This window comes from Felis catus, chromosome A2 (assembly GCF_018350175.1).
Source record: "Felis catus isolate Fca126 chromosome A2, F.catus_Fca126_mat1.0, whole genome shotgun sequence".
Lineage (NCBI taxonomy): Eukaryota > Metazoa > Chordata > Mammalia > Carnivora > Felidae > Felis > Felis catus.
The window spans coordinates 109,433,545-109,460,621 of record NC_058369.1 but is presented as its reverse complement, the minus strand read 5'-3'; the positions used below and the strand labels follow the sequence as shown (position 1 = coordinate 109,460,621).

Genomic DNA, 27,077 nt, shown 5'->3' with positions numbered 1-27,077 from the left:
TGATCATAGTACATCATGTACTTTTATATCTGACTTGAAACTGCCAGCTTAGATACGTAAAATTAATTCAGAGTGAAAGAGGAATTTGTCTGGCAAAAATTATAGCCACTAAAATCATTAAGAGTATTTATAAAATCTTCATAAAGTTTATAAAGTTTGAGTGGCAAAATTTCTATTTAAAAATTTTTTTTAACGTTTATTTATTTTTGAGACAGGGAGAGACAGGGTATGAACAGGGGAGGGTCAGAGAGAGGGAGACACAGAATCTGAGGCAGGCTCCAGGCTCTGAGCTGTTAGCACAGAGCCCGACGCGGGGCTAGAACTCACGGATTGTGAGATCATGACCTGAGCCGAAGTCGGCCGCCCAACCAACTGAGCCACCCAGGCGCCCCCAAAATTTCTATTTAAAACATTCTTTTACATTTTGAATAAGGTATATGACAATATTTCACTAAAACTGTAGTCTAAAGCACATTTCTTTCTTTTTTTTTTTTTTAACATTTATTTATTTTTTGAGAGACAGAGTACGAGCAGGGGAGGGGCAGAGAGAGAGGGAGACACAGAATCCAAAGCAGGCTCCAGGCTTGTCAGCAAAGAGCCCGACCTGGGACTCAAACCCAGGAACTGTGAGATCATGAGCCAAACTCGGCACTTAATTAACTGAGCCACTCAGGAACCCCTAAAGCACATTTCTTAAAATGAAATGTATATGAGAGCATTTTATTTTTATGTATTTATTTTTTTAATGTTTATTCATTTTTCAGAGAGAGAAAGAGAGCGCACGCGAGTGGGGAAGGGACAGAAAGAGAAGGAGACACAGAATCCAAAGCAGGCTCCAGGTTCTGACCTGTCAGCACAGAGCCCAATGTGGGTCTTGAACTCACAAACTGTGAGATCATGACTTGACTGGTAATCGGATGCTTAAATGACTGATCCACACGGGCATCCCCATAAGAGCATTAAAAAAAATAGATTTCACTACATATTACCAACAGAAATATTAAAACAGATTATTGCCTGCCATTAGCTATATGATAGTTACCAGTTATTACTCAATTGAAAATCTATTCAAACAGCAGAAAAAATGTAAGACATACCTTCTATCTCGAATATGGCATTGTTGTTTAGATATAGTTCTGTCAGACAATAGTTTCTAGTTAGAAATGTTATTCCATGGAGCTGAAAATGAGAGATAATAATATATTTTCTATAGTAATTATATATATAAATGTGTATGTATATACATATATGTATAAAGTTATAATAAGATCATAGAAGTTTGATGTTTGCTGTTATTATTATTTGTCACCTATTGGTTTGGGCCATGCTTTCACATCTGGACTGTCTGAGGACTTTGTGATGAAAAGGATGTGTCCAGATCATTGAAGACAAACCTTTCATAATGTCTTGACCAAACTTCTTTGCATGGTTTTCGAGGCCCCTGTAATCTGGCCTAGCCCCTTTGCTCTATCTAACCTTGTTCCCTCCCAGTTCTGCCTCCTGCAGTCTCATTGGAGGTGGTCCCAAGTATCCACTGATTCACCATCACACATTATTTAGTGACTAGTGTGTGCCGCGGGCTCTGTCCTCAACGGTGAAGTCATCTCTGCAGCTGTGTGTGAGTCACGCCTTCTCTTTAGCCTGCTTGACTTTTCTCTCTGGTACATTTCCCATAATTCTTAAGGATCAGCCATTGGCTGGCAGAGCGAATCAAACCATCCTTGAGTGGACCTCCATAGGAGGTGTCCCCTCCTCAGGGGATTTGCTGAAACCATCCTTTGATCTCCTGGCATCTCACTACTGTTTTCTTCTCACCCTGTTTTGACCCACTTTTTGTTTCATGAAACTTGCACCTGCTCTTGGAGTCTATGAACCATCTCTGCTCCTCTGGCTCACTGTCCTTCTGTAAGCAGATCTCAGTTTAGCAGAGAATGGTGTAATCTGAATGCACACAGGAGGGCAGGCCCAGTGCTAACAGCCTGACCAGCCACAACTCTTAGGGCAAGGAAAGGGCAAGGCACAACGTCACCCTGTGGCTTAACAGCCCATCTTTTTAAACAAGGACTTTCTTGACAACCTCCACGCCCATGAACCTCCATTGTCTTGACCATTCCCACACTTCATTTGACTTCTACAATTAATCACTTGCTTGCTAGTTTTATGTCTTCATTAAGGAAAGGAAAACCATATTTCTTCGGTATCTTATTGCCTCCACCCCCTCCCCCATTTTCCTAACAATATGGTGAAGTCACATCTTATTTTTAAGATCAGTTTTGAAATTTAGTTATATGAACTGCAAAGAGTCAAAAGCACTCTTGAAATTCCTCAAATGAACCATTAAGTACTATACCCAGGAAATGGGGTATTCCACTCTAAACTGAATGCCAGAAGTGGCTCTGTTACTCTCAAAACTCCATTAAAAAGAAAAAATTTGACTCTATAACTTGGGTAAAATTTAACAATTTGTTTGAGTTGTGAGGACGGATGAGTCAGAGGCAGGGCGGTATCTTCTAAAAGCTGCAGGTAAGTGAAATATAAGGCTATCTGTCTACTTAGTACAGGATTTATCAGGGAGACTATTCCCATTAATAATTATTGACCAAGTGCTTCGTATTTTATAAATACAAAAGTATATGCTCATGATTATACATTAGTTTTAAGTGTTTATTAAAGCTTATCATAGGAATTATTGTTATCAGTGAAATGTTTTTGGCCTTTGATGGATTGATTCAGATAGATGCCAACCGTGTGATGAAGTGAGGATTCATTGCGAATTTTAGTCACGCCCTCTCATAGCTCAGAAAAGCTATGTTAGATTTGTGTCCCAAGTTGCACAACTGATTTCTTTAATGAATTGTTTTTTATTTTTCTGTTGTTGTTATATTTGCAACATTTGCAAATTATGAAGCTATAAAAGGCACATGTGCTGTTTATCTCATCATTTCACAGATTCATCTGCACCAAATTATGTCAGCGCCCATGCAGGAGGACCACCAGTAATTTCACCACAGCTTTTGTTAGGTCATAAGAGGGGCTGTGTTCTTCCCAGGTAGGAGACCTAGCAACACAATGAGGGGCGGATCCCAGTTGGCTTCCTATCCCTTTCTACTCTTCCTTCTGGCCTCCTGACAGCAACTCACTGCCTTCCTTCCCCTTACCACTCCCTGATCTAATGATAGCCACACCCGACATAAATATAGAAAACAAACCCCATTGGAAAGCATGACTTTGTCTTCTCTTCTTTCCAGTTGCCTGCCCGACCACACATTGACAGAACATTTCTAATTAGTCAGGGCTTTAATTTCTCTTGCATTACTTATTAACACAGAAAGAATACTAATAAACTCCATAATTTCATCTTGATTATAGCATCACAGTTTTCACAAGAGCATTAATGTCATTGTACCATGATTACTGGGATTTTAAGACTGCACTGTTTGTTGGGGTGAGATGCATAGGAGAATGGGGTGGAAAGAGATAAAGCCAGATCATGAGGACCCTGGGAGCTATTACAAGATTTTGTGCACAGGAGTGTTACTATTCAATTTTATTTTAGAAAGAAAATGGCAGAGAAGAAAATGGTTTAGAAAGGATAGGAAGTATAATGGGAGGAGTTGAAAAAGAAAGGGTGTTATGCTAATTCAGAAGAATATATGGTGGCCCAGAGTAAAGTAATGACAGGGAGAAGAGAGGTAGAGGGTATTGAGAGAGAGACAGCTCTAAGGTAGAATTCACAAGACTGAATAGGCATTGCAATGTAGTAAGTTGTTGAAGGCAAGATCTAGGCATGAGAATTGGACACATGCTGATTGTTCTGACATTCATACTGACAGTGTTAAAGTAAAACGTTATTATAATTATCCATTTAGAAAAGTCTACACTATTAATTCTAAGGATCGCCTTAGGATTTATATTGGATGTGACATTTCACAAATCATTTATTTTAGCTCAAGACTTGGCACATAACAAATGCTCAATAAACCACAGCTATTATTATTTCACCATTATTATTATTTTTTTTTATAGAGAGAGAGTTGAGAGTACTTAAAGCACTTACAGGTAACCACTGAAGTACTAGTGGAGAAAAAAATATGCCAGCATGAATTTAGAATTGAAGAGGCATTCATTTATTTATTTTTAAATGTTTATTTCTTTTGGGGGGGGGAGAGAGAGAGAGAGAGAGAGAGGAAGCACAAGCTGGGAGAAAGCAGAGAGAGAGGAAGAGAGAGAGAATAGCAAGCAGGCTCCACACTGTCAGCACAGAACCAGATGTGGGGCATGATCCCACAAACTGAGATCACGACCTGAGCCAAAATCAAGACTTGGACACTTAACCGAGTCACCCAGGAGCCCCATGGAGGCATTCTTTTAGAACAGGGCTTCTCCACCTCTACAACTACTGACATTTTGGGCCAGAATATTCTTTGTTGGGGTTGGGAGGGCTGTCCTGTGCATTGTAGTATGTTTAACAGCAAATCTAGTCTCTACCCACTAGATGCCAGTAGCACACACACACTCCACTTGTGACAGTCAAAAATGTCTCCAGAGAGTGCCACATGTCCCCTTGCAGGGGAAAGAATGGGGGTGGGGGGCTGTGTGCAGTCACTGCTGGTTGATAACTGCTGATTTAGAGTCAAGGGGAGAGGGAAGAGTCATATTTATTAAATGCTAACTATTAGTTGGCCCCTGAGCTAGATGTTTTCACAGACATTATCTAGTGTGATGCTTACAATAGCCCTTTGTTATTTGTTTTATCCCTTATTTATCTAGGAGGAAACTGAGGCTCCGTGAAGTTAACCAACTTTCTCAAGGTAACAACAGAGCAAGGATTAAAATCCAAGTCTGTCTGACTCTTGGATCAAAAACTGGCCTATAGTACACCATAATTTGGTTCCTTAAAAAAGAGGAACCTCTATATAAAGTAACTAGAAGACATTAATTTGAACATACATACTTTGAAGTAATAGAAAATATTATCAGTTTAAGTAATGGAAAATACTCTATAAATTATTTTTCTACTATATCAGCAATGTTTTTCACCAAAAATCATATTTAAAATATACCCAAAAATATTTGGTGTGAAACTAACAAAAAATAGAAGAGAATTAATCTCTAAACATATATGTCCAGTATATACTGAGCCAACTAAAATTCCATGATGTATATTGTAAAGCTACTTGAAAAAAAGGTAGTAATCCAAAGAATTCTTTACCAATATTTAAAATAGCACATTAAATATTATTATTTCATTTTTCAAATGCTCTAAGCCGTTTTTAGAACAAGGTATGTTTTACATAAATGAATAAATAAATATATTTATACCCAAACCTTATTGAAAGAACCAATTAAAGTATATATTGGCTTATGGAATATTTTTCATCACTCAATCTAAAAGTTTCCATTACTCAAACTAAGAGTATTTTCTATTCAAAATATTTTCAAATTAATGTCTTCTGGATGATACGTATATCAATTTATTTAATCTTCATGATAAACTCTTAAGGTAAGAGTACTATCATTACCTTATTTTAAGAAGTGAAACTGAGGTACAGAACTGTTGAGTAACTTGTCCAAGATTACACAGCTAGCATATGGCAGAACTGAGGTTGACTCAGGCTCCAGCGTCCTTGCTGGGAACCACTGCACTTCATTACCATCCAGAGTAGGAAGCTGAGCTGTCAGTCAAGCTCATTTCCAGGCTCAGCTTGAGTCACTGGCTTGACTTGCCCCATTCACTTGATCTAATGTTGATCTCTTGGGTAATATGGGTATCTCTCAAAAATTGCTTGCACCTGGCTGACCTACAACCTACCAAGTTTCAAAAACCTAGGGGCAAATCACCGTAGGCCAGTGATTAAAAAACACGATGGGCGGGGGGGGGGGGGGGGGGCAGCGCCTGGGTGGCTCAGTTGGTTGAGTGTCCAACTTCCGTTCAGGTCATGATCTCACGCCTATGGGTTTGAGCCCCACATCGGGTTCTGTGCTGACAGACAGCTCAGAGCCTGGAGCCTGCTTTGGATTCTGTGTCTCCCTATCTCTCTGCCCCTCCCCTGCTCGTGTTCTGTCTCCCTCTCTCTCTCTCTCTCTGTCTCTCAAAAAATAAAGTGTTAAAAAATTTTAAAAGATGATGAAATTCTATAATTATGTGTTACTTAAAAGGGTATATTGTTGTATGTTTGATGACAGAAATCACAATATCTCCTAAATTTACATAAATGTCTAAGTATTAGTTGGGTAAAGTTTTAATAATACGTATTGAATTATGTAGGAGAAGAAAAGAAAAAAGTCAATATACTTCCAGGATTCCTAAGTTCATTTTTTTGGTGCTATTGTAGAAGACATGAAAACAATGCATTCATTTGTATCTTAGTTCAAAATATGTACAATATGTGAAAATAAAATCTATACGTTAAAAATATTCAGGAACAACTATATTTATCCAATACAAAGACTTTTATTCTCATGTTTTCCCCTCTGTATTCCATGTTATTGAAATTTTTGTATATGCCCTTTTACAAAATAGGTTACATTTTTTGGTTAAATCATTTTAAATCATAACTAGATACACAGTGTAGATATCTATGAATTTCATAACCATTCAGTGAAGCCTTATTTAGGTTATTTATGTTGATTTACTTTTTTGAAGAGGTTTTAAATATTTGGCAAAACATAATTCTCTCAACAAAGTTGACATAAAGGATAGAATTAATGTTGACCTGAGGCAACAGAAACATGTAACAGCCCAAATTATATGGAATGCATGCTAGTTCATTTTATTCCTTAACAGTTTTTATGCTCTGCTATGGGATTTGTGCTGCTCTAAATTTGTTTTTCAGAACAAGGTATGTTATATATAAATGAATATATAAATATATATACCCCAACCTTATTGAAAGAACCAACTAAAATTCCATGATACATGTTGTAAAGCTACTTGAAAAAAAGTAGTAATTCAAGAACTCTTTACAAATATTTTAAACAGCACATTAAAAATAATTATTTCTTTTTTCAAATTGTGAATTGCTAATTTTGAGCATCAATGTCCCTTCCTAAAATAATCAAAATGTGCTATTTACAAAATTCTCAATATGTGCTGAATGCTTGGGAGATAGGAAAGAGTAACATATCTTAATGGTGTAGAAGAATGAGTCCAGGATCTTTCTTTCTTCCTTTTTTTTTTAATGTTTATTTATTTTTGAGAGAGAGAGAAAAAAAGAGAGACAGAACATGAACAGGGGAGGGGCAGAGAGAGAGGGAGACACAGAATCAGAAGCAGGCTCCAGGCTCCACGCTGTCAGCACAGAGCCCATTGTGGGGCTTGAACTCACAAATCTTGATATCATGGCCTGAGCCAAAGTTGGATGCTCGACCGAGTGAGCCACCCAGGTGTCCCAGAGTCCAGTATCTTTCTCAAAGCAATTTTGCTTATTTTAATCTGACCATTCTCTGGCTAGTTAGTATGGAATATGTTATTATAAATAAGTATTTCAATTGTTTTTTACATGATGAAGTTTATAAACAATACCTTTGCCAGAAGAGGTACTTTTATTTAGATTTAGTTTGTAAAATATGTCACCTATTTGGTCTTTGCTACATGGCAGAAACTCAGATTCCATTTTGACAGTTGCTTGGTGAAGCAACATACAGGTTTTTCATCAAGTGCTTCTTCTAATCTGAGACAAATGAAATATACCCAAGTACTGGCCGTTCTTCCAGAAATAAAAGGATACTAGCATTGTGGCACCAATATTAAGAGTTCATTATTGGGGCACCTGGGTGGCTCAGTCCGTTGTGTGTCCGACTTCAGCTCAGGTCATGATCTCACAGTTCGTGGGTTCGAGCCCTGCATCTGGTTCTGTGCTGACCGCTTGCTCAGAGCCTGGAGCCTGCTTCGGATTCTGTGTCTCCTTCTCTCTCTGCCCCTCCCCCACTCACGCTTTGTCTCACTCTGTTCCTCAAAAATAAATAAATGTAAAAAAAAATTTTTTTAAAAAGAGTTCATTATTGAATGAATTAAAAAACAATTTTTGAGGTGATGAGCCCAAACACAAAATGATCAAAAGTATAGACCACTTGAAATTGTAGTATAAAATGCAAATCACTCAACTTCTCATGGAAGGTTGGAAAGGATTAGCTGTGGACCTAAAATTCCCTCGGTCAGGCATTCTAGAAGATGAGACAAAGAAGGGAGTATTTAAAAGGCCTCGGTTAATGTGCATCTAAGAGCAGCGACCTCCCACTAATTACATGAGGAGAGATGAGAAAAGGTGACCCAGAAATGGAGGTGCTGCAGAATTAGTGAATATCTATTCGGTATGAGGAAGAAATAGGCCCTCAGAGAGCGTAATAAAGGAACCAGAGTTGCCTGAGCAAACCTAGGAAAGCTGGGGAATTGGAAGCAACTTATACCTATTGAATCTGCAAGTCCAGGGTCAGATTAGATGCTCCAGTTTTAATCACCCACTAGAGAATGATGAGGAAACATACACCTGCTTCTAGCCATGTTAGGTTCCAAATACAGCAAACTACATTCATTGCCTCCCAAGAGTATAACTTTCTCATATTCCATTCCAGATAGTTTGCAAATGCCATGCCCTTACCATGAGTAGAGAGAGCCACTCCCTCTGCCCTTCTTAATTTTATCATTAGAGCAGGTACCATCACATTTATTGTTACATTCTGTCAGTAGCCTAACCGTAAGTACAGAATGAGCCACATCAGATAGGATGTTTTGGCTTCAGGTAACTTCTGAGCTAAACTCAAACTGGCACATAGATGAGAACATTTATTACCCCACATACCAAGAAGTCCAGAGGCTATGAGAGCCTCAGTCCTAGTATCACAATGAGTCCCTGGGCTGTACTTTTCTCTAAATGTTGCTTACATTCTCATGCTGAGAGGATGGTTCCTGGCTTCATATCTAGGCAAGAAATTATCGAGGAACCAAGGGACCTCTCTTCTAGTGCTCCCTTTTAGGACTGAGGAAACGTCTCACTGAAGCCTCCTAGCAGATGCCTCCTCTGTCTCTATTACCATAATTGGGTTATGTGCCCATTCATTGACTAGCCACTCACAAGGAGGATGGGATTATCCCGATTGGCTTAGACAGTATAGGATCCATTCCCTGCAACTGGTGATGGGGTCATCTACCTGATTAAAAAAGAGAAGTATGGGGGCGCCTGGGTGGCGCAGTCGGTTAAGCGTCTGACTTCAGCCAGGTCACGATCTCGCAGTCTGTGAGTTCGAGCCCCGCGTCAGGCTCTGGGCTGATGGCTCGGAGCCCGGAGCCTGTTTCCGATTCTGTGTCTCCCTCTCTCTCTGCCCCTCCCCCGTTCATGCTCTGTCTCTCTCTGTCCCAAAAATAAATAAAAACGTTGAGAAAAAAAAAAAAATTAAAAAAAGAGAAGTATGTACCAAAACCTAAATTCAGATTCTGCTGTTTAGGTAAAAAGAGAGAATGGATATTGGATGGACAACCAATAATATCCAACACACATTCCTCAACAAAATTCTTGAGTATAAAAGAGTAAACAACAAAGATGTGTTCATTTTACTTTACCACTTTGTGCCTTGGTTTTTCCTAAATAGAGGGTAGTTCAAGATACTCTCTAATGTAAGAACAATGCCAGTCACAGATTCTGGTCATTGTTAACAAAATGTTGCAATTCTAAATATTTACATTCCTGTGTCAGTGTTGATGTTTTTCACTGTATTTTTACACATCATTTCAATGCTGGTGTATTAACTTCTTTGCGGTCATCCTAGTGCTATCTAGATTTTAAAGAAAAGTAATAATCGTGGGGCTCCTGGGTGGCTCAGTCGATTAAGGGTCTGACTTCGGCTCAGGTCATGATCTCATGGTTAGTGGGTTCGAGCCCGCAGCAGGCTTTATGCTGACAGCCCAGAACCTGGAGCCTGCTTCAGATTCTGTGTCTCCCTCTGTCTCTGCCCCTCCCCCGTTCACGCTCTGTCTCTCTCTCTCTCTCTCTCAGAAATAAATAAACATTAAAAAAATTAAAATTAAATAAAAAATAAAGAAAAGTAATAATCAAAATTTTACATATGGATTTTGTTGAAGTACTATCATAGCTAGTATGTTCATTGGAGTTTGGGATCCTGAATAATACTTCATTTTTTTAAATTAATTAATTTTTGAGAGAGAGAGAGAGAAAGAGCACAGGAGTGAGCAAGGGGCAGAGAGAGAGGCAATCCCATGAGGTGCAGAGGGAGATAAAGAGAGGGAGAGAGTGAAGAGCCCAGAGCAGGGCTTGAGCTCACCCAAAGTGGGGCCTCAACTCACTGTCCGTGAGATCATGACCTAAGCAGAAGCCAAATGTTTAACCAACTGAGTCACCCAGGTGCCCCCTAAATTAAGGCTTTAATTTTTCATGGACTATAAGTATTCAGCAGCTTAGCAACCAGCCAATTATTGACCAATAGGAAAACTTACAGGAGCTCATTTATTTATCGAATGAACACCGGATTTTTGGATAAGGTATCTTTTCATTGCTATATGAACTAAGTAAGTCTATTTTTTAAAAGAACAAAGTTAAATGATGATGATTTTGGAAATAATATAGTGAGTTTGTTGAATGTAAATAACCAGGCACATGAAGAGAAATCAGCCTCCTCCATTCCTTCCCCACCCACTGCCCTTCAGAAACAAAAGAAAGTAACATAGTTGAGCGCGTGTACCATCCTTTCCTATGTGTATAATGTGTCTCAAGTCAATTGTGTGAAAATTCAATGACTGGAAATGGGATAGTGTCCACTAACACAAAGCTAAAAGATATTTAAGAATCCCTAATTATATCTTTCCCTGTAGACACATTGCTGATATTTGTACACGTTCTTTCCTTCAGAGCTGAACACCACAAGAGGCACACGTGAGAAACAAAGATAAGTCAGTCTGGCCATGCTTCTGATGATTTCCATCTTTTTCTAATCAGAGGGCGTACACTGTGACCCAGGATCATTTTTGGCAGAGTGATTAAAAGAGTTTTAAACTTGTGTGCCCTTAAGTGGTGCGTACACTTTCCATTTCAGTTGCTAGTCGCCTGGGCCTTGAAGGTGATTTGTTTGTTCTCTCAGAAATCATTTCAAGCTCATGAGACTTATACTTACACTTAATATGAGAAGCACTTTCATTTTCCATTTCCCACTTAGTTAGTTAAGAAAAAAAAAAGAGAAGACTGAAAATGCCATGTAATATTGAAATGCTTGTATAAACATGGCTGCTTAGGGATTCTGTGCTTTGAGTCGGGACTACTGTTGACAAGCAGACTACTGCTGAAAACTGAAATTATTTCTTTTTAATCAGCTGGTATTTGAAAGTCGAAATTCAGAATGTTAAGATTGGATCATGAGTTCATAATGAACAAAACACAAGCTGTTGGGAAGTCAAATTTTTGAAAGTTGAGAATAACCGACTAACCGATGATTGTCTAAGCTCGCATTTTAGTTCAGTTCTGCTCTTTGCCTTGGAAAGAACTTGGAGCCCCAGCCAGGCACCCACTATGGGGGAGGCAGTGGGAGGGCACTGCCTCCCAAACTCTAGCCTCCAAGAGAACCTTTAAGGGCCATACTCAGTGAACTTCCCTGGAGTTGGGGACATGGTGGCTTACTGTCTGCCACTTCCTGAGAAAGTAGATCGGCTTAGGTCACTGGGAGGTGACCACCCGCTTAGCTTCTGACAGCAGGACAAAGGTGTGTGAGTGCTGGGAAGTGCATGCCAGACCACTGAAGGAATATTGATCTGGGGTACTTTATAAGGGATCCTGCCCAAGGGAGTAGTTTGCCACAGCCCAGAAACTGTCAGTTTCAGGTACCACTGGGATAAAAGGGGAGGAGGAGTTGGGAGAGGCCAACGAAGAGGAATTAGACTTGAAAAAACCTACTTTGGAATAATCCATTAAAAGAAAAAAAGTTGACTTTACACACCTGTTAGTACCAGAGGGTACAGATCACGTAAGAATTTTGTTTCTTACTTAAACTAGGAGTATAGAATATTAATACTTTTAAAGATTAGCTTCAACAAAAACATGAAATTAAGATTGTGATTTAATTATAGAGCTATTTAAAGATAACATAGAACTACCTTATTGTGATGTAGCCATAAGTATTTTAATTTTTTAAACCTAGAGAGATCAATGACTTCTGTCAGTTCCCTGGAAAGGAAAGAAAAAAATTAACATTAGCAACAATTAATTTAATTTAATTTAATTTAACAATTAATTAGCAACAATTAATTTATTCATGGGTAAGGTGGGTTATATAGTAGGTCTTTGGAATAACTGTAAAGGCCTCTCTCTTTGTTCTTTCAAAGTTGTTGGCACACCTCTCTACTAATTTCCAAAATACCATCGTTACACTTCATTCATTTGAATTAAGATTTTGTCAGCCAGTTAAAGAAAATACTTAAGGAAAACATTTGATCACATTCCTAGAAATTTACATCTCATTGTGATTACATTTATTGGCACCACAATTAAAAAAGGAGATTTGGGGGCACCTGGGTGGCTCAGTTGGTTGAGTGTCCGACTTCAGTTCAGGTCACGATCTCACAGTTTGTCAGTTTGAGCCCCGCTTTGGACTCTGTGCTGAGAGCTCAGAGCCTGGAAGCTGCTTCAGTATCTGTGTTTCCCTTCCTTTCTGTCCCTACCCCACTCACTCGTTTGCACTTTCTCTCTCTCTCTCTTTCAAAAATAAATATTCAAAAAAAAGGTTTTACTGGGTACAGGGCAGAGGGGGAAAAGTGAGTGTGGAAGACCTTGGACTTGCACATAAATGTGGAAAATACCATCAGCTCCTACTTCCACAGTGTCTTTGAGGTTCTTACTTTGGGTTGTCCAGATCTTGGCCACATTGTACTTAAGACGTGGAAATGGCAGTATGTCAAAAGACAGAGACTAGGTAGTGTTTTATTCTTCCTTTGTTGTTTATTAAATATGGGATCAAAATATCACCATCCTTTTTGAATCATACAGGTGGTCCTGAGTCCTGTTGCTATGTGGCTCACTCAGCAAAGGGACAGGCCTGGGGTGGAGAGGGGGGATTATCAGTGAAGTGGGCAAAATCCTGAGAATAGTCAGCCCTTGACTGCTATGGGCTCAAATATTCAGATCTCTTTTATTTCTAATGGCAGAAACTGTGTGCCCAGGCTGGGTACGTACACATATATGTCTCTATCAAACACTGGCATAGAGCACACACTCTGTGGCAGGCACTTTTCTAAGCCATTAAAAATTCTTAATGTTAATTAATGTTATATACATTAACTCATTTGTGGTAACATCCTTTCACAAATTTTTTTTTGTGTTTTTTTTTTTTTTGGCTTTGCGACACTGAGGGACTAGTATTTTCCTATTTTTTGTGAAAACGTGTTTTCTAAATCATGCAAACAACATTTCTAAACAAAAGAAACTTTCTCACCAACTTTTCATATGGAGAGATTTCAAAATTCAGAAAAGTTGAAGGAATAGTACATTGAAAGCTTGGATAGCCCTCGCAATTTTTAATATTTTGCCACACCTCTGCTCGCTATCTCCAATCTATATATGTCCTTATTGTTTGATAGTTTTCTTGGTGAACCATTTCAACATAAATTGCAGACTTATCATCGTAGGGCTCTTGCTCTTAAACACTTGAGCATGCGTATCCCTCAAATAGGGACATTCTCCTGCAGAGGCACAATACCATTATCACCCCTAAAAATTAAATTGAATTCAATAATATCGTCTACCATGCTTTTCATATTCAAGTCGTCCCTGTTGCTCCTGCACATCTTTGTTTCAATCCAGAATCCCATCAGTATTCAAGCACTGCATTTTTAGTTGGTATAATGCCTTAGTTTTGTTAAATTTAGAATAGTCACTCCGTCTCCTTTTGTTACCTTCACACTGACTTTGTGAAGAGCCCAGGACATTTTTCTGAGAGAATGTCTCACATTCCTGATTTGTCTGATGGCTTCCTCATGATTAAATTCAAGGAGGGCCATTTTTCAGTTACAAAGGTAATGACTGCCGCATCACATTATGAAGCAAGTGATGCCACTTTGCCCCACTCTTGGTGAAGGAAGTTCAGTCATGGGGTTCAGGCTGCATCTGCCAAGTTTCTCCATTGTAAAAGTATATGAATGTTGTCATTGAGCAGTTATGTGTGGGGCAAAACTCTAACGACTGTGTGTATGTCTTGTCCCCCAATAACTTATTCAATGGATTTAGCTTCGGTTGATGATACTTAGTGAATCAGAAGATTTGGGATTATAAAATGCTGATTTTTCTGATGCTTTCATTCTTTTTACACTTATTAGCTGGTATTCTGTTAAGATGGGTATCAAGGAGGGCACTTGTGAGCAGCACCAGATGTTATATGTAAGTGACGAATCACTAAATTCTACACCTGAAACTAATACTACACTGCATGTTAACCAAGTAGAATTTCAGTAAAAACTTGGAAAGAACATCCACCCCTGCCCTTTCTTTCTTTCAGTCATTCTCTTCCACACCTTACTTGTATTTGAAGAGTTTTTTCTTAAACCTTTTCCGTTGTTGTTTTGTTTTTTAATTCTCAGAGTATCCCAAACAAAAGACTTCAAGCAGAGTACATGTCCTTTAGACATGCACTCTTGGTCGTTGAACACTTCTCAGGTACACAAAATATTCCAGACTCCTCAAATCAACTCCTAATAGGAGACTTATATGCATAATGCATTCTCCTCCACTGTAGATATGCAGCCTATTTCTGGGAAGAAGAATTTGGATCCTGGTACACCTAAATTATTGCACTGGGCAATAATGATAATACATTAACTTCATCCGTTCCCATGAGAAATAAAACAATCATTATGTGGTAGGAGAGAAACTCAAGCCCCACTTAGAGGATTTCCCCAAGGATTTCCCAGAAAAGTTATTTTAATACATTAATACTTTGAAATATCAATTGTGTCAAATTAATGTCATTAATTTTCTTGTACTAGTTGTATTATGTAAGGTAATAAAGTTGATTCCCTTTTAAAAGGACTTTCATTCAAGTCAGAAGGATAAATTCTGCACATAAACCTGTTAGAAATCAATAAAGGGCTGTTGCCCTTTATTTCGGGGTGATGCCAGTGGAAGACAAAGAGAGGAAATCCTACGACTAATGATGGCAATGACTTATGGCAACAATAACATGTTAGCTCTGTTGTCACAGTATGCATTCTCCATGATTACTCAAGGAAATAATTGATTTTGTTGTTGTTTTATTTTGTTTTGTTTTCCTGTTTGGCAACAGAGACTCCAACAAATAGCCTAGTTTACCCAGTTTAATGGTATCCGGGCAGAGAAATACATATAGTTTTTGTACCCAGATGTATTAAATAATAACTTAGTATTCTTAGGATATAAAATGTATTGTCCTTTAGTTGAGAAGACCAGTAATTACTCACTGTCAGAGGATCAATATTTCTATTTTTTTCTAGTGTTTCAAAGCTTTTCTTATTGTTATCTGCATACCCTTGTACTACACAGATGTTAAAATCATGAAAGGCTTAGAGATGAGATCTTTGGCCACATAAAATATGTATTATTATTATAAAGCTAGTTGATCTATAGAGAGATTCAAAGTATGACTTTAAGTGTGTCAGAATTATCTACTATATCTGTTCCATTCTAAAATATCCATTTTTAAAAATCTTAAATTGGCCAGCTCTTTTTTTTGTTACTATCAAGAGATTTAGAAACATTATCAAGATAAATATTTTTCTCTGCACTTATAATCCAAAAAAATTATACATCACAAAAGAAATATGTTTATTAATAAAGGATTTCCACAAATCACCAGCAATAAAGTGACTGACTTCAATGATAGATAGAGTGGGACATTTGCTTTAAAAAGTAGCTGAGTTCCAAAGATTACATGAGTCGAAATATGTCTAGCCTATTTTAAAATAATACATAGAATTCATAGAGATTGAAAAGCATGAAAGGGGGAAAGAAGAGTAGGAGTAGGGTCATTGTTATTAAATTCAAAGTATAGCCGCACAGATGTCACTTGTTGGCTAGTAAAAACTGTGGTCCAGTCCAACCCATAACTTCATCTTCCTCCTACACATGAGGTTCTATCTCAGGCATTGTGACTGCTCTGTAGAAGAGCTGACATTGCCTCTCCCACCTTGGGGAGTTGGAGGGGAATGAAAGGGGGTTGTTACAGGAAGAGGTTTTCTTACTTACCTGTAAAATTAGTATAGGGGTTGTTGGCTAGGGGTATAATATAATAGGATTATTATTATAGTACAGAGGTATAATGAGCCGCCATTCTGCAATAACAGTAATAATATTAACTGTTTCAATGCTCACTGAGTGCTTACTGTCAACCAGGCCTTTTACTTTCTACTATCACACCTAATCTTCACCCTACAACCCTGTGAGGCAGATAGCATTGTTATACTCAGGCAGGAGCCATGGTAGGTAAAATACGAGTCCCATTTACATGTGAATTTCAGAGAAACCCAAGGAAGTGTAAGACATACTTAATACTAAAGAAAAATTATGTTCATCTGTTTATCTGAAACTCACATATAACTGGACTTGCTATATGTTTATTTGCTAAATCTGACAACCCTAAGTTTTATGACATGCCCAAGATTACACAGCTGGAAGAGACAGAGCTGGGATTCACACTCAGCCTGGCTCCATAATCTTTGTTTTTATGCATTTTAATTTTGCCTTTCTAATAGAGACGCCAGGGAATGGTAAAGTAATTAGAAGTTGGTACTTGCCTAGCCAGTCCTTGGGGAAAACAATGGAAAAGAACATGTGAATCTGTGAAACATTATAATATGATGCTCTTCTAATTCTTATATAAAGGACACTTACTTTTGAGAAAGGAACAGCTCAAAGACATCAGCATCCCTCTTGTGGCCACATATCTTTAGCTGATCTTCAACTGCCTGATAACATATAATTAATCTGTCAAGCCACATTCCACTGAGCAAAAATACAGAGACATTTTCAGTCAATAACAATAACGTCTACAAGAAGATCAAAAGAAAGGTGAATAAGGAGGCAACCACTCTAAACTAATAAATTTCAACACTACAATTATATATTATTTAATCATTTTTGTGGTTGAATTTCATTATCCTTAATCCTGGGCACAGATGTGTAAATAATTTTTAATCAAAAAGAAAAAAGTTTGTATGTGTACATACTAACCAAAAGCAAGGTTTTTTTTTAAAATTTTTTATTTATTTTTGAGAGAGAGAGAGAGAGAGAAAGAGAGAGAGAGAGAGAGAGAATGTGAACAGGGGAGAGCCTGAGAGAGAGGGAGACAGAGAATCTGAAACAGGCTCCAGGCTCTGAGCTATCAGCACAGAGCCCGATGCAGGGCTCAAACCCATGAACCATGAGATCATGACCTGAGCTTAAGTTGGACGCTTAATCTACTGAGCCACCCAGGTGCTCCCAAAAGCAAGTTTTTGATTTTCTATGAGGCAGAATGATTTGGCCTTTAAATATTCTTAAATGTTCTTTCAAACATGAAGAATTCATATTTGGTAGCTTTTTCATAAAGCTTACAGAAGATCCTTGGTATCACCATTGCAGGTAGAGTAGGATACAATACATATTATTGTACAGGTGTTTCACATTGTAACTTCTCAATAAACGTCAGACCAATGAATAAGTGAATAGATATCATTTCCCTTTATTTGCAAAGGAACAGTATCTTCATTTTTCACGAGTTACTAACATACTTGCACCGTGGGAATTTTTGATGGGAAAGAAGTAATTTTTATTCCCATAGGCTTTGTTTTGAAAATACAAATCCAACAACAGCAATTTAAGTGCTTTGCTTTTTCTTTTTAAGAGCCTTTGCTAAATTACAAAATAACATTTACAAGCCACATGGCCTAAAATGATACGGAAAAATTAAAGCCCATCTATAATTTGCCATGAAGGAGTAAAGCTAACAAGACACAACAAAAGTGGAAAGTATAATTGTTGCACTACTGGAATCTTATAAACATTGTAATTATCAGAGTCAAAACAATCACTAAATTTCAGCTGGGATTTGTCGTGGGTTGTGAGGTTGTGTTGTCAGCGATTTATGAAATTTTGACAACAGCTTTGTTATTTAGTAGAGGACGTTAAGAAGAGTTAGATTTAATGGAATGAACAAATATTGAAAGAAGAGAGGAAGACAGATATACCAGGGATTGAGAGTCATTGTTAATGTATTTCCCAAACTTCCTTTGTTACCTTGTTATACAAGGTGGATCTTGGGGCTTAGAGAACTCATTGGCTCAGGTGGAGGCATTTCCATCAGGGCATTTTGTGACTCTATAAAGAGCAAGCTGAATTGGGGGCTTGGATAAACCCACTGGATCAGGCTTAGGCATCTGGATCTGGATATTTTAACTTAACCATCTAAACTATCAGCTTCTACTATAAACAGCCAATTGCAAGTGTGTTAAAGTGTTTGGGATGTTAAAATCCAGCCAAAGTAGAATTAACAATTCGCAGCTCTCCGTGAAAGTTTTAAACGGGCTTTTAACTCAATTCTACCATTCTACACCTAGCGCTCAAAAATATACTAGTCTGCATATGTGCGTGTACCTGCACACACACACACACACACACACACACACACACACAATGTGAAGTTCATTGTTCATCTCAGCATACATTTTCTATATTTGTGAAATATGCCCCCTTTATTGGAATATAGGTTACATTAACATGTAACTTCACAAGAATATAGTGTAGTAGCTTAAAAATATATAGAGACAGATATCTAAACATATAAAGATATCCAAAAGTAAAAATGCCATTGGCAGTATAACATGTGCTAATACCATTTTTGTTACCAATGACATGTATACACACACATGTGTGCATTTGCACACACTCCAAGTTGGTAACAAAAGTTATCACTTGAGATCATGGGGGACTTTCATTTTCTAACCTGTACATTTGAAAATAATTTTTGGATGTTTTAAGAAGTACATATTAATTCAGTAATTGGAAATTGACACAAACTTTGAAAATTTAGAATAAATATTGTAAGGATTTGAGTCAAATTTTGAAAATGAAGAGATGAAAAGGGAAATTGAAACAATCAGCATAATATGCAAATCGCTGGTGTAATTATTTACACAGCTTTTAATCATGGTATGTTTCTTTCCAACCAAAAATTTGGTATGAATCTAGTAACAAGTATTAATGTCAAAGTGCCAAAGAACACGAAAACGTGCCAAGAAGTTTCAAGTTTCAGAGCATCCGTGGTGGAGCAGTTCCAGGTCCCAATCAACACACAACTTCACGAGCAGCATATCCCTTTCATCTAAAGAAGCACAACAAGCATTCATTCCCTGAACTCTGTTTCTATTGTGGTAAAATATATATAACATGGAATTTACTATTTTAATGGTACAGTGCTGTGGCATTGAGTGCATTTACATGGTAGTGCAACCGTGGCCACCACCCATCTCCAGAAGTTTTTGTTCTTCCCCAGATGAAACTCTGTACCCGTTAAACACTAACTGCCCACTTTCCCCCTTCCTCCAGCCCTCCGGCAACCATCCTTCAGTTCTCTCTCTCTATGGATTTGACTACTCCAGGTACCTCACCTAAGCAGAATCAGACAATATCTGTCCTTTTATGCCTGGTTAATTTCACTTAGCATAATGTCTCCAGGGTCCATCCATGTCGTAGTGTGTGTCAGAGTTTCCTTCTTTCTTAAGGCTGAATAATATTTTTTCATAGGTGTTTACTACATTTTGTTGTTCCATTTCTCAGTCTACGGACACTTGGGTTGCAGCCATCTTTTGGTTTTTGCCAATAACGCCACTGTGAACATGGGTGTACAAACATCAATTTGAGTCCCGGTTTTCACTTCCTTTGAGTGTAATATACTCAGAAGTGGGATTGCTGGGTCATATGGTAATCCTATGTGCAATTTTTTGAGAAAACACCATACCATTTCCGTAGCAGCTGCAGAAAACAGCATTCTCTAAGATGGACCATTTTTAAAATAGTGGTTCCATCATTTGCTGAACCACAGACCCCCGAGTGCTTAGTTCAGGTGGTGACTAGTTAGTTTATTAGACTAGCGAATAAATGTAGTGATGAATCAGGTAAGGTGTCCGCTGTCTGTGAGCAAAGCTTTTACTCAGAGAGCACAGGACACACAGAGCTGTAAAGGAAGGTTACAGGTGTTAAGGGATATGGGACAATGAGGATATGCTCTGATGAATACAGAGGGAGAAGAAATTACTGTCAGCCTAGGAACTCCACGAACATTTCAGGGCATGAGTGACAGTTAGGCTGGACCTGAAAGGGTAATGAGAAATTAAAAACAGAATATTGATGAGCGTGCTTCTAATCAGAAGGGAGCAAATACACAATGGAGAAGAAGCAAGGAAAGAAAGTATGACACATGTATGGTTTGTGGTCTTTGAATGCAGTGAAAGGCCTGTGGAAGGTAATTGTGAGAAATATACTAAGAAAGGTGGATTGGCGTCATATTATCTGTGCTCGGAAGTGTGCACTTACTCACTGTGCAAACAAAACTTTTATAGGCCCGAAGAACTCAAACTTAAAATCACATGTTGTATGTAATCTGTAACTTAAAATCAATTTCATTTTATAAGATATATATGAAATACATATTTTAGCAACATGATAAAGTCAGCGCAAGAGAGTCCAACAAAGTTCTCTTTTTTCCCGTCATAACTACATCCATGCTTTTAAACACTCTCCAATATCAAGTTATTTGAAAGACATTTTTCTTCCATCTCTTTTGGTGCCCTTGCTGTGCTGGTACTCTAAAACAAGGGGTTTGAGAACTCTGGAGTGATTAATTCAGCACTGGACTCCATTCTGGGGCAATAGGAATTAAGGGATGTTTAAACTGCAGAAAAGTTGTGACAAAGCAAGGCCTCAGGAAGAAGACTCTAGCAGGCGGAACAGGTACGATCGGCTGAGGCGCAGAGACAACAGCAGGTAGGAGGCACGGCTGCCACTGGCAAATCAGGGCGAGGCCCCAGGAGAGTCGCAAGCGGGAATGAGTGCCAAACAGACAGGACAGAGGGTGTGCGGAGAGAACGGATGGCAACTGGCAAATAAGAAGGTTGAGAACGAGGGCGAGCAAAGTCACAGGTGGTGATGATCATGTGAGGACGTGAAGAGGAGGAGGTGTCTTGGAAGGGAAAGTGAATTCAGCTGGAAATGCTGAAATTGTGGCGCTGGCGGCTGGGACACACGGGTCGAGACATCCACCAGAAAGCTGCAGGTGGAAGTGTGGATCTCACCAGAGATGTCAGGGTGGGTATGCACAGCATGGTGAGTCAGGTCCCTACAGAGGAGGGAGCGGGACCCAGGTTAGATGGTCGGCAGGTGTCTCCATTTATAGGGAGGAGGGAATTGGGCTGGGAGAGCGGAAGGAAGGGGGTTTGGGAGAATGCTCACAAAGTTCGGAGAAACAAGAGCAGAGTGGGAGCCAAGAAAGCAAATTTGAAGAAGGTAGAATTTGTTATTTTTTTTAATGTTTTTTAATTTAATTTAATTTAATTTAATTTAATTTAATTTAATTTAATTTAATTTAATTTAATTTTACTTTTGAGAGAGAGCGAGATAGAGAGCAATGGAGGAGCAGGTGGGGGTGGGGGGGGGACAGAGGATATGAAGCAGGTTCTATACTGTCTGCAGAGAGCCTGATGCAGAGCTTGAACTCAGGAACCGGAAGATCATGACCTAAGTGGAAACCAAGAGTTGGATGCTTAACTGACTGAGCCACCCTGGTGCCCCTCAAGAAAATAGAATTTGAATCTGCAGTGTTATGTAAGGTAGTAGGTAGAGGGTATTACTCAGAAAAGGTGTTGAATCTGGACAACAATGTCAGTTGTCTGATGAGTGGGAACAGATTTCCAATTAACTGGTTAACAAACCAGGGAAATAAAAGCAATCCAACATGGAATTGGGGTGTGGGCAGTTCTGGCACAGGGAAGATAGCAGCAAGCTTCCTCCACTGCCCTGATGCCTTAGGATCTAGATAAAACAGAAAAAAAAAATGTTTGATAATTGTGGAATTGTTAAATCCCAGAAGAATGAAGTCTATATCAGAATCTATAGAAGAAAGATTCTCTTTGATGATTTATGTATTCTGATGATAGATAAACTCCTATAGCCACATGCAACTCACATGCACCATAGCTTAGTTAGGATTTACTGTCAGGAGCTTCAGTTCCTTACAGAACCCCAGCCTTGATTTCCATGGTAGCCCCAAGCCTTTCCAGGCAAATCCAAGAACCCTTCAACACTTGGCTAGCTCCTATGTCTGACACTTCTGACATTTTTTTCCCCACTCAAACATTCTTTAAGCCTTTATCTTAACTGCCCTCAACTCTGCTTGTACTGTCCATCAAAGAAGAAATGCCATTTCAGGGAATGGCATTTCCGGGTTATATATATTTGTTGGAGAGTCAAGACTGCAAGATTATGTCTTTCTCGCCTACTCCCTAAACCGCCATTGTTATATATGCGGCAGATGGCAAGCCGGAAAAGGTCCACTAGTGTGGACCAGAGGCACCCCCAAACCCTACCCTGGAGATTACGGACCCCGAGCCCCAGCGCAGGGCCTGGGGTTTGCCGTGGTTGCACCCTCTCCGGCCTGACCCCACCTGGCGGCCTCCAACTGACTGGGGCTTTGGCGCAGGGATCCAAGGGTTCGTGGCCTGGAGAAGAGGACGCCGCTCACCCTGAGGCTAATCTCCAGTGCAGTTTCCGGAACACTGACTACGCGCGTTGAGTGTGTGAAGGCACGGGCCAGATGGTTAGGGGCCCAGGCCATCCGGCCACCCAGGAGGCCAGCAGCACCTCCTATCCAGCCAGCCCAGCCCGCAGCTCATTGTTCTGTTACCAACAGTTACCGCAAACTTGGCAACTAAAAACCAATCCAAACTAGGGAAGATTTGAAGGCAGTCGCTGACTTCTGTGACGTGTGGCCCTGCAGCGTCCATCACGTTACACCCTGGACACACTCCTGTTTCCCTGGGGTGCGGGGAAGCGTGCTGTGGATGCCAGAGAGCAGGTGATCAGCTATATATACCAGAGTGCGAGAGAGCACCCCAAAGGCAGTCTCCCAGTAATAATAATGTCATTGATTTGAGCTCTAAGTATCAACGCAGCTCTCTGAAAATTAGATGTACCACTGACCACCACGAGGAGGCTGGGGATGAAGGTACACCCCGCAGAACCCTAGTGGAGCTTATAGGAAAAAGGAAAAAATCAGTACCGCTAATCCTGCCTTTATTTAAAATTTTGACATTCCGCCTCTCATGAATGCTGCTGTATTAATTTTGAATTTCTAAGAAAAAATATTGCCTAAGACATTTATTTTGATTGCTGACTTTGAATACCTTACGTTTTTGAACTAAGGCCAATGTCTAACTTGCTTAATCCTAGACCTAGTCTTAGGATGGGCACGGAGGTGGCATTATGGAGGAGTCCCACGATTCCAGGTACACAGAAAAATGGAACTCTTGGCGGATCTTATTGTGAAGAGCATGGTGGCTGAGTAGCTGAGAAGTCCTCCCTCTGACAGAAAATGGGTAAGTTGAGTCGCTGTTTTGCAAGTCTCTTCCAATCTCTAAGGCTTTTTTTTTTTTTTTTCCTTGTTGGATCTCCTAGTTCCACTGGAACCTCTTGCATAGGCTGTCATGTGATCTTGTTCATGTGAGTTTTGTTTCCCTCTAGCTTGGGATGCTTGAGATCTGTCTGTGCCATCACTATTTTCTGCCAAGGCCGAGTACACTGCATTCAGTAAACGTTGGTTCAATTGTATGAGTTGGTTGCGTGGGTCCAAATTTGAACTTGAAATCTAAAAATTAAATGTAGCTTTTAGAAATAAGTCAGGCTACTTGCATTAAAAAAAAATGCTGGTGTTGGGATAGAGCATTCAAAACTGTCTCGGTAGAGAAATCAAGCACACACTCTTTTAGTACTTCTTGAAAGTATTTGGGTCTGGTGGAGGTGGGTGGGTAAGCGTCTACCAAGTTATCACAGGAGTAATTATCTGAGAGTGTTTGTTGAAGTGGTTTTTATCCCGGAAGTAAAAATCAGTTGAGAGGAATGATCCACTGAGAAAATGCATAAAATAATTTATTGGTCCCTTTTTGCTGTTAATATGAGTTATATAATTTCAGATTATCATTCATTTAGATGCTACATGAAAAAATGGGAGTACATACTATTTGCTCGCTTTTGTACATTATACACATGCGAGTATTAGAATCATATGCAAAATACTTTTATGGAGCATCTTACATAAGTAAACTACTAAGCAGATAATTTCTACTAAGATTACATTGAAAAATTTTATCCTTATTTAAAAAATCTTTTTACTTAATGTTGATTAAGAAGAAAAAAGAAATTAAAAAAAAATCTATTTTAGTAAAGGAACTCAGGAACTCATTTATTATAGGGTCTTAATGTGTTCTCTCTTGGAGAAAAATTCACCATTTAACTGATCATGAGGACTAAAATAATGCAAATTTAATTATGGAATGTCAAAGATGGAGGTTAGTGAAGTACTTTTTTGGTAAAGGAACATCACAGAAATCCTCACATGGGTGGTATCACGTTTTTATAAAAGAAGCATCCTTAGCAGAGTGAGCAGAGAGGTTTTTTTTTACCTCCATGAGATGGGAGTCTAGCCTGAGGAATTCAGCTTGAATTTTGAAAAATCCATGTAAAATGTACATTCTGCTTTACAGTCAATCTTGTTTTAGTATAAAAATAAAGTTGCTCCCCCTAACTTCCCTCAAATCTTTGAGTAATATTTACATTGAGGCAAGACACCCTGTGTTTATCCTGTGGCTTTACCTCCCTGGCACGCTGCCATTGCCTGCAGGGGTATGCATACCCCAGTTTGAAAGCTCTATCATATCATGTATGTGGCTTTGGATAAGAAGAAAGAGCCTCTGCTCCAAGTCAGGGCATGTGGGGTTTGGTCTCAGCTCTGACATTAACTAGTTGTTGGCCACTGTCAGGTCACTTAATGTCTCTGCGCATTAAGTGTTCCTTTAATAGTAAAACGAAGAAGTTGAAAGTTTAGCACAAAAATCTATTATTTAATTACATTCTTCTAGACAGGTAATGTGTGTTATTCTCAGAATGAAAGATTCTTGTTGAGTTGTTGACATATAATTGTTTTTTAAGAACCATTTTTCAGTGGAATATATGTGAGAAAAAAATATGCATGTGATGGTTATCTTTAAAGCTAAATAATTTTTTTAAATATTATCTTTCTAATTTTGCCCTGAGTAATTAGGGCAGTAATAAGTCTGGATGCTATTTTTCCAAGTGAGTAAAAAATATTTATTATATAAAATCATCATTATCTGTCATTTTCTACTGTAAAGAATGTACAGAGAATGAGCAACATAATCACCCACAATCAAAGCATATTCTTATATGTATAAATATATCTTTTTATGATATTTGATAAGTAGAGTATCAACATTTTCATTGTTTTAAGTTTTGGTAAAATGATATATCATTTTAATTGACAGCTACAATTTTTTTGTTTGTTGACACAAAATGAGAATGAAATAGAATATTGAGAATTCATGGAATTCTCCGTGAGTCTTTCATGTTACTGCAAGTCTTACAGGAAGAGGCACTGACTGCTTTTATTCAGGACTATATTTAAAATTTTTATAATGAATAGCCTTGGAAGATCTAGTGTCTGCCTCCTGAGCAAAGAGTAGGTGTATTTTTGGTTTTTTACTAAGCAGCATAATAAATGTAATGTCTCCCTTATGATAAAGATGAGACCAGGCAGGCTTTTACTGCCTAGTATAAAATATTTGGGTTTTCTAAGTTCAGGGTTCCTCTCCTCCAACACAACCCATTATATGTGACCACATCATCTGGCCTGATTCTCAGGTCTCTGGAAATTGTGGCTGGAGGAATTGGTGCAAATACGCATACTCTGGTTGTGCTTGTTACTGTGAATACTAAACTGTCCCTAGTCTCTGACCCAGAACTCTCATATCATCTTCCAGCCTCTATGAAACTGTGGCTCACTCACTTGCTTCTGCCTGTGTAGGTTTTTTCCTTTTAATGAAAAGTGTCCATATAATTTATTCAGCCTTCGTATTTCTCTTTACCATCTCATGAACTTCCGTCTTTTAAACTCAACTACTGAATTGAATTTTTGTATTATATTCCATTGTGATTATTCTTATGGTTTATTTATTCATTACTATATTGATGGACTTTTATGTTGGGCCATTTTTTTTTCTTTTTTGCTGTGATAATCAATGCTGTAATAAATGCTTCTGGATGTTACATCAGGTGAAATTCCTTGATGGTATTAATGAGTCATATCTAGGAATGTTCCTATCTCTATAGGATGACATTTTATTGAATTTTGCTAAACTAATTGGAGAAAAATTTTATCTCAGTGCTTTAATTTGTTTAGTGAAGATGAGTAGCTTTGAAATGCCTATTAGTTATCTGTATATTTTTTCTTTGATTTTTTCTTTTTTCTTTTTCTTTTTCTTTTTTAATTTACATCCAAGTAAGTTAGAATATAGTGTAATAATGATTTCAGGCCTAGAATCTGGTGATTCATCCCCTATGTATAACACCCAGTGCTCATCCCAACAAGCACCTTCCTTAATGCCCATTGCCCATTTAGCCATCCCACCACCCATAACCCCTCCAGCAACCCTCAGATTGTTCTCTGTATTTAAGAGTCTCTTATGTTTTGTTCTCCTCCCTGTTTTTATATTATTTTTGCTTCCCTTCCCTTATGTTAATCTGTTTTGTATCTTAAATTCCATCATATGAGAGAAGTCATATGATTTTTGTCTTTCTCTAACTGGCTAATTTCACTTAGCATAATAGCCTCTAGTTCCATCCACGTTGTTACAAATGGGAAGATTTCTTTTTTTTTTTTTTTTTTGATTGCCGAGTAATACTCCATTGTATGTATGTATTATATATATATATATATACATATATATATATATGTATATATATATATACCACATCTCCTTTATCCATTCGTATGTCCATGGACATCTAGGC

At 38.5% G+C, this 27,077-nt stretch overlaps 2 protein-coding genes across 7 annotated transcripts in view; one reads left to right on the top strand and one right to left on the bottom strand.

The window, feature by feature from the left end:
• The window catches only part of LRRC72 (leucine rich repeat containing 72), a 41,918-nt gene extending 19,015 nt beyond the window's left edge, over window positions 1-22,903 (bottom strand). Inside the window, exons 1-4 of one of the 4 annotated variants that reach the window (XM_045052444.1) lie at window positions 22,738-22,903; window positions 16,857-17,011; window positions 12,098-12,167; window positions 1,098-1,179 (exon numbers count right to left, since the gene is read on the bottom strand). In XM_045052444.1, the coding sequence (XP_044908379.1) occupies window positions 1,098-1,179; window positions 12,098-12,167; window positions 16,857-17,011; window positions 22,738-22,830 (400 nt within the window). In that variant the 5' untranslated portion in view covers window positions 22,831-22,903. Of the gene's footprint in view, window positions 1-1,097; window positions 1,180-12,097; window positions 12,168-16,856; window positions 17,012-22,660 lie in introns of all 4 variants that reach the window. The other 3 variants (XM_006929230.5, XM_045052442.1, XM_045052443.1) reach the window with 3 other exon arrangements.
• The window catches only part of SOSTDC1 (sclerostin domain containing 1), a 69,092-nt gene continuing 63,196 nt past the window's right edge, over window positions 21,182-27,077 (top strand). The window contains exons 1-2 of one of the 3 annotated variants that reach the window (XM_019825544.3): window positions 21,182-21,305; window positions 23,445-23,590. In XM_019825544.3, the coding sequence (XP_019681103.1) occupies window positions 23,587-23,590 (4 nt within the window). In that variant the 5' untranslated portion in view covers window positions 21,182-21,305; window positions 23,445-23,586. The other 2 variants (XM_006929229.5, XM_006929228.5) reach the window with 2 other exon arrangements.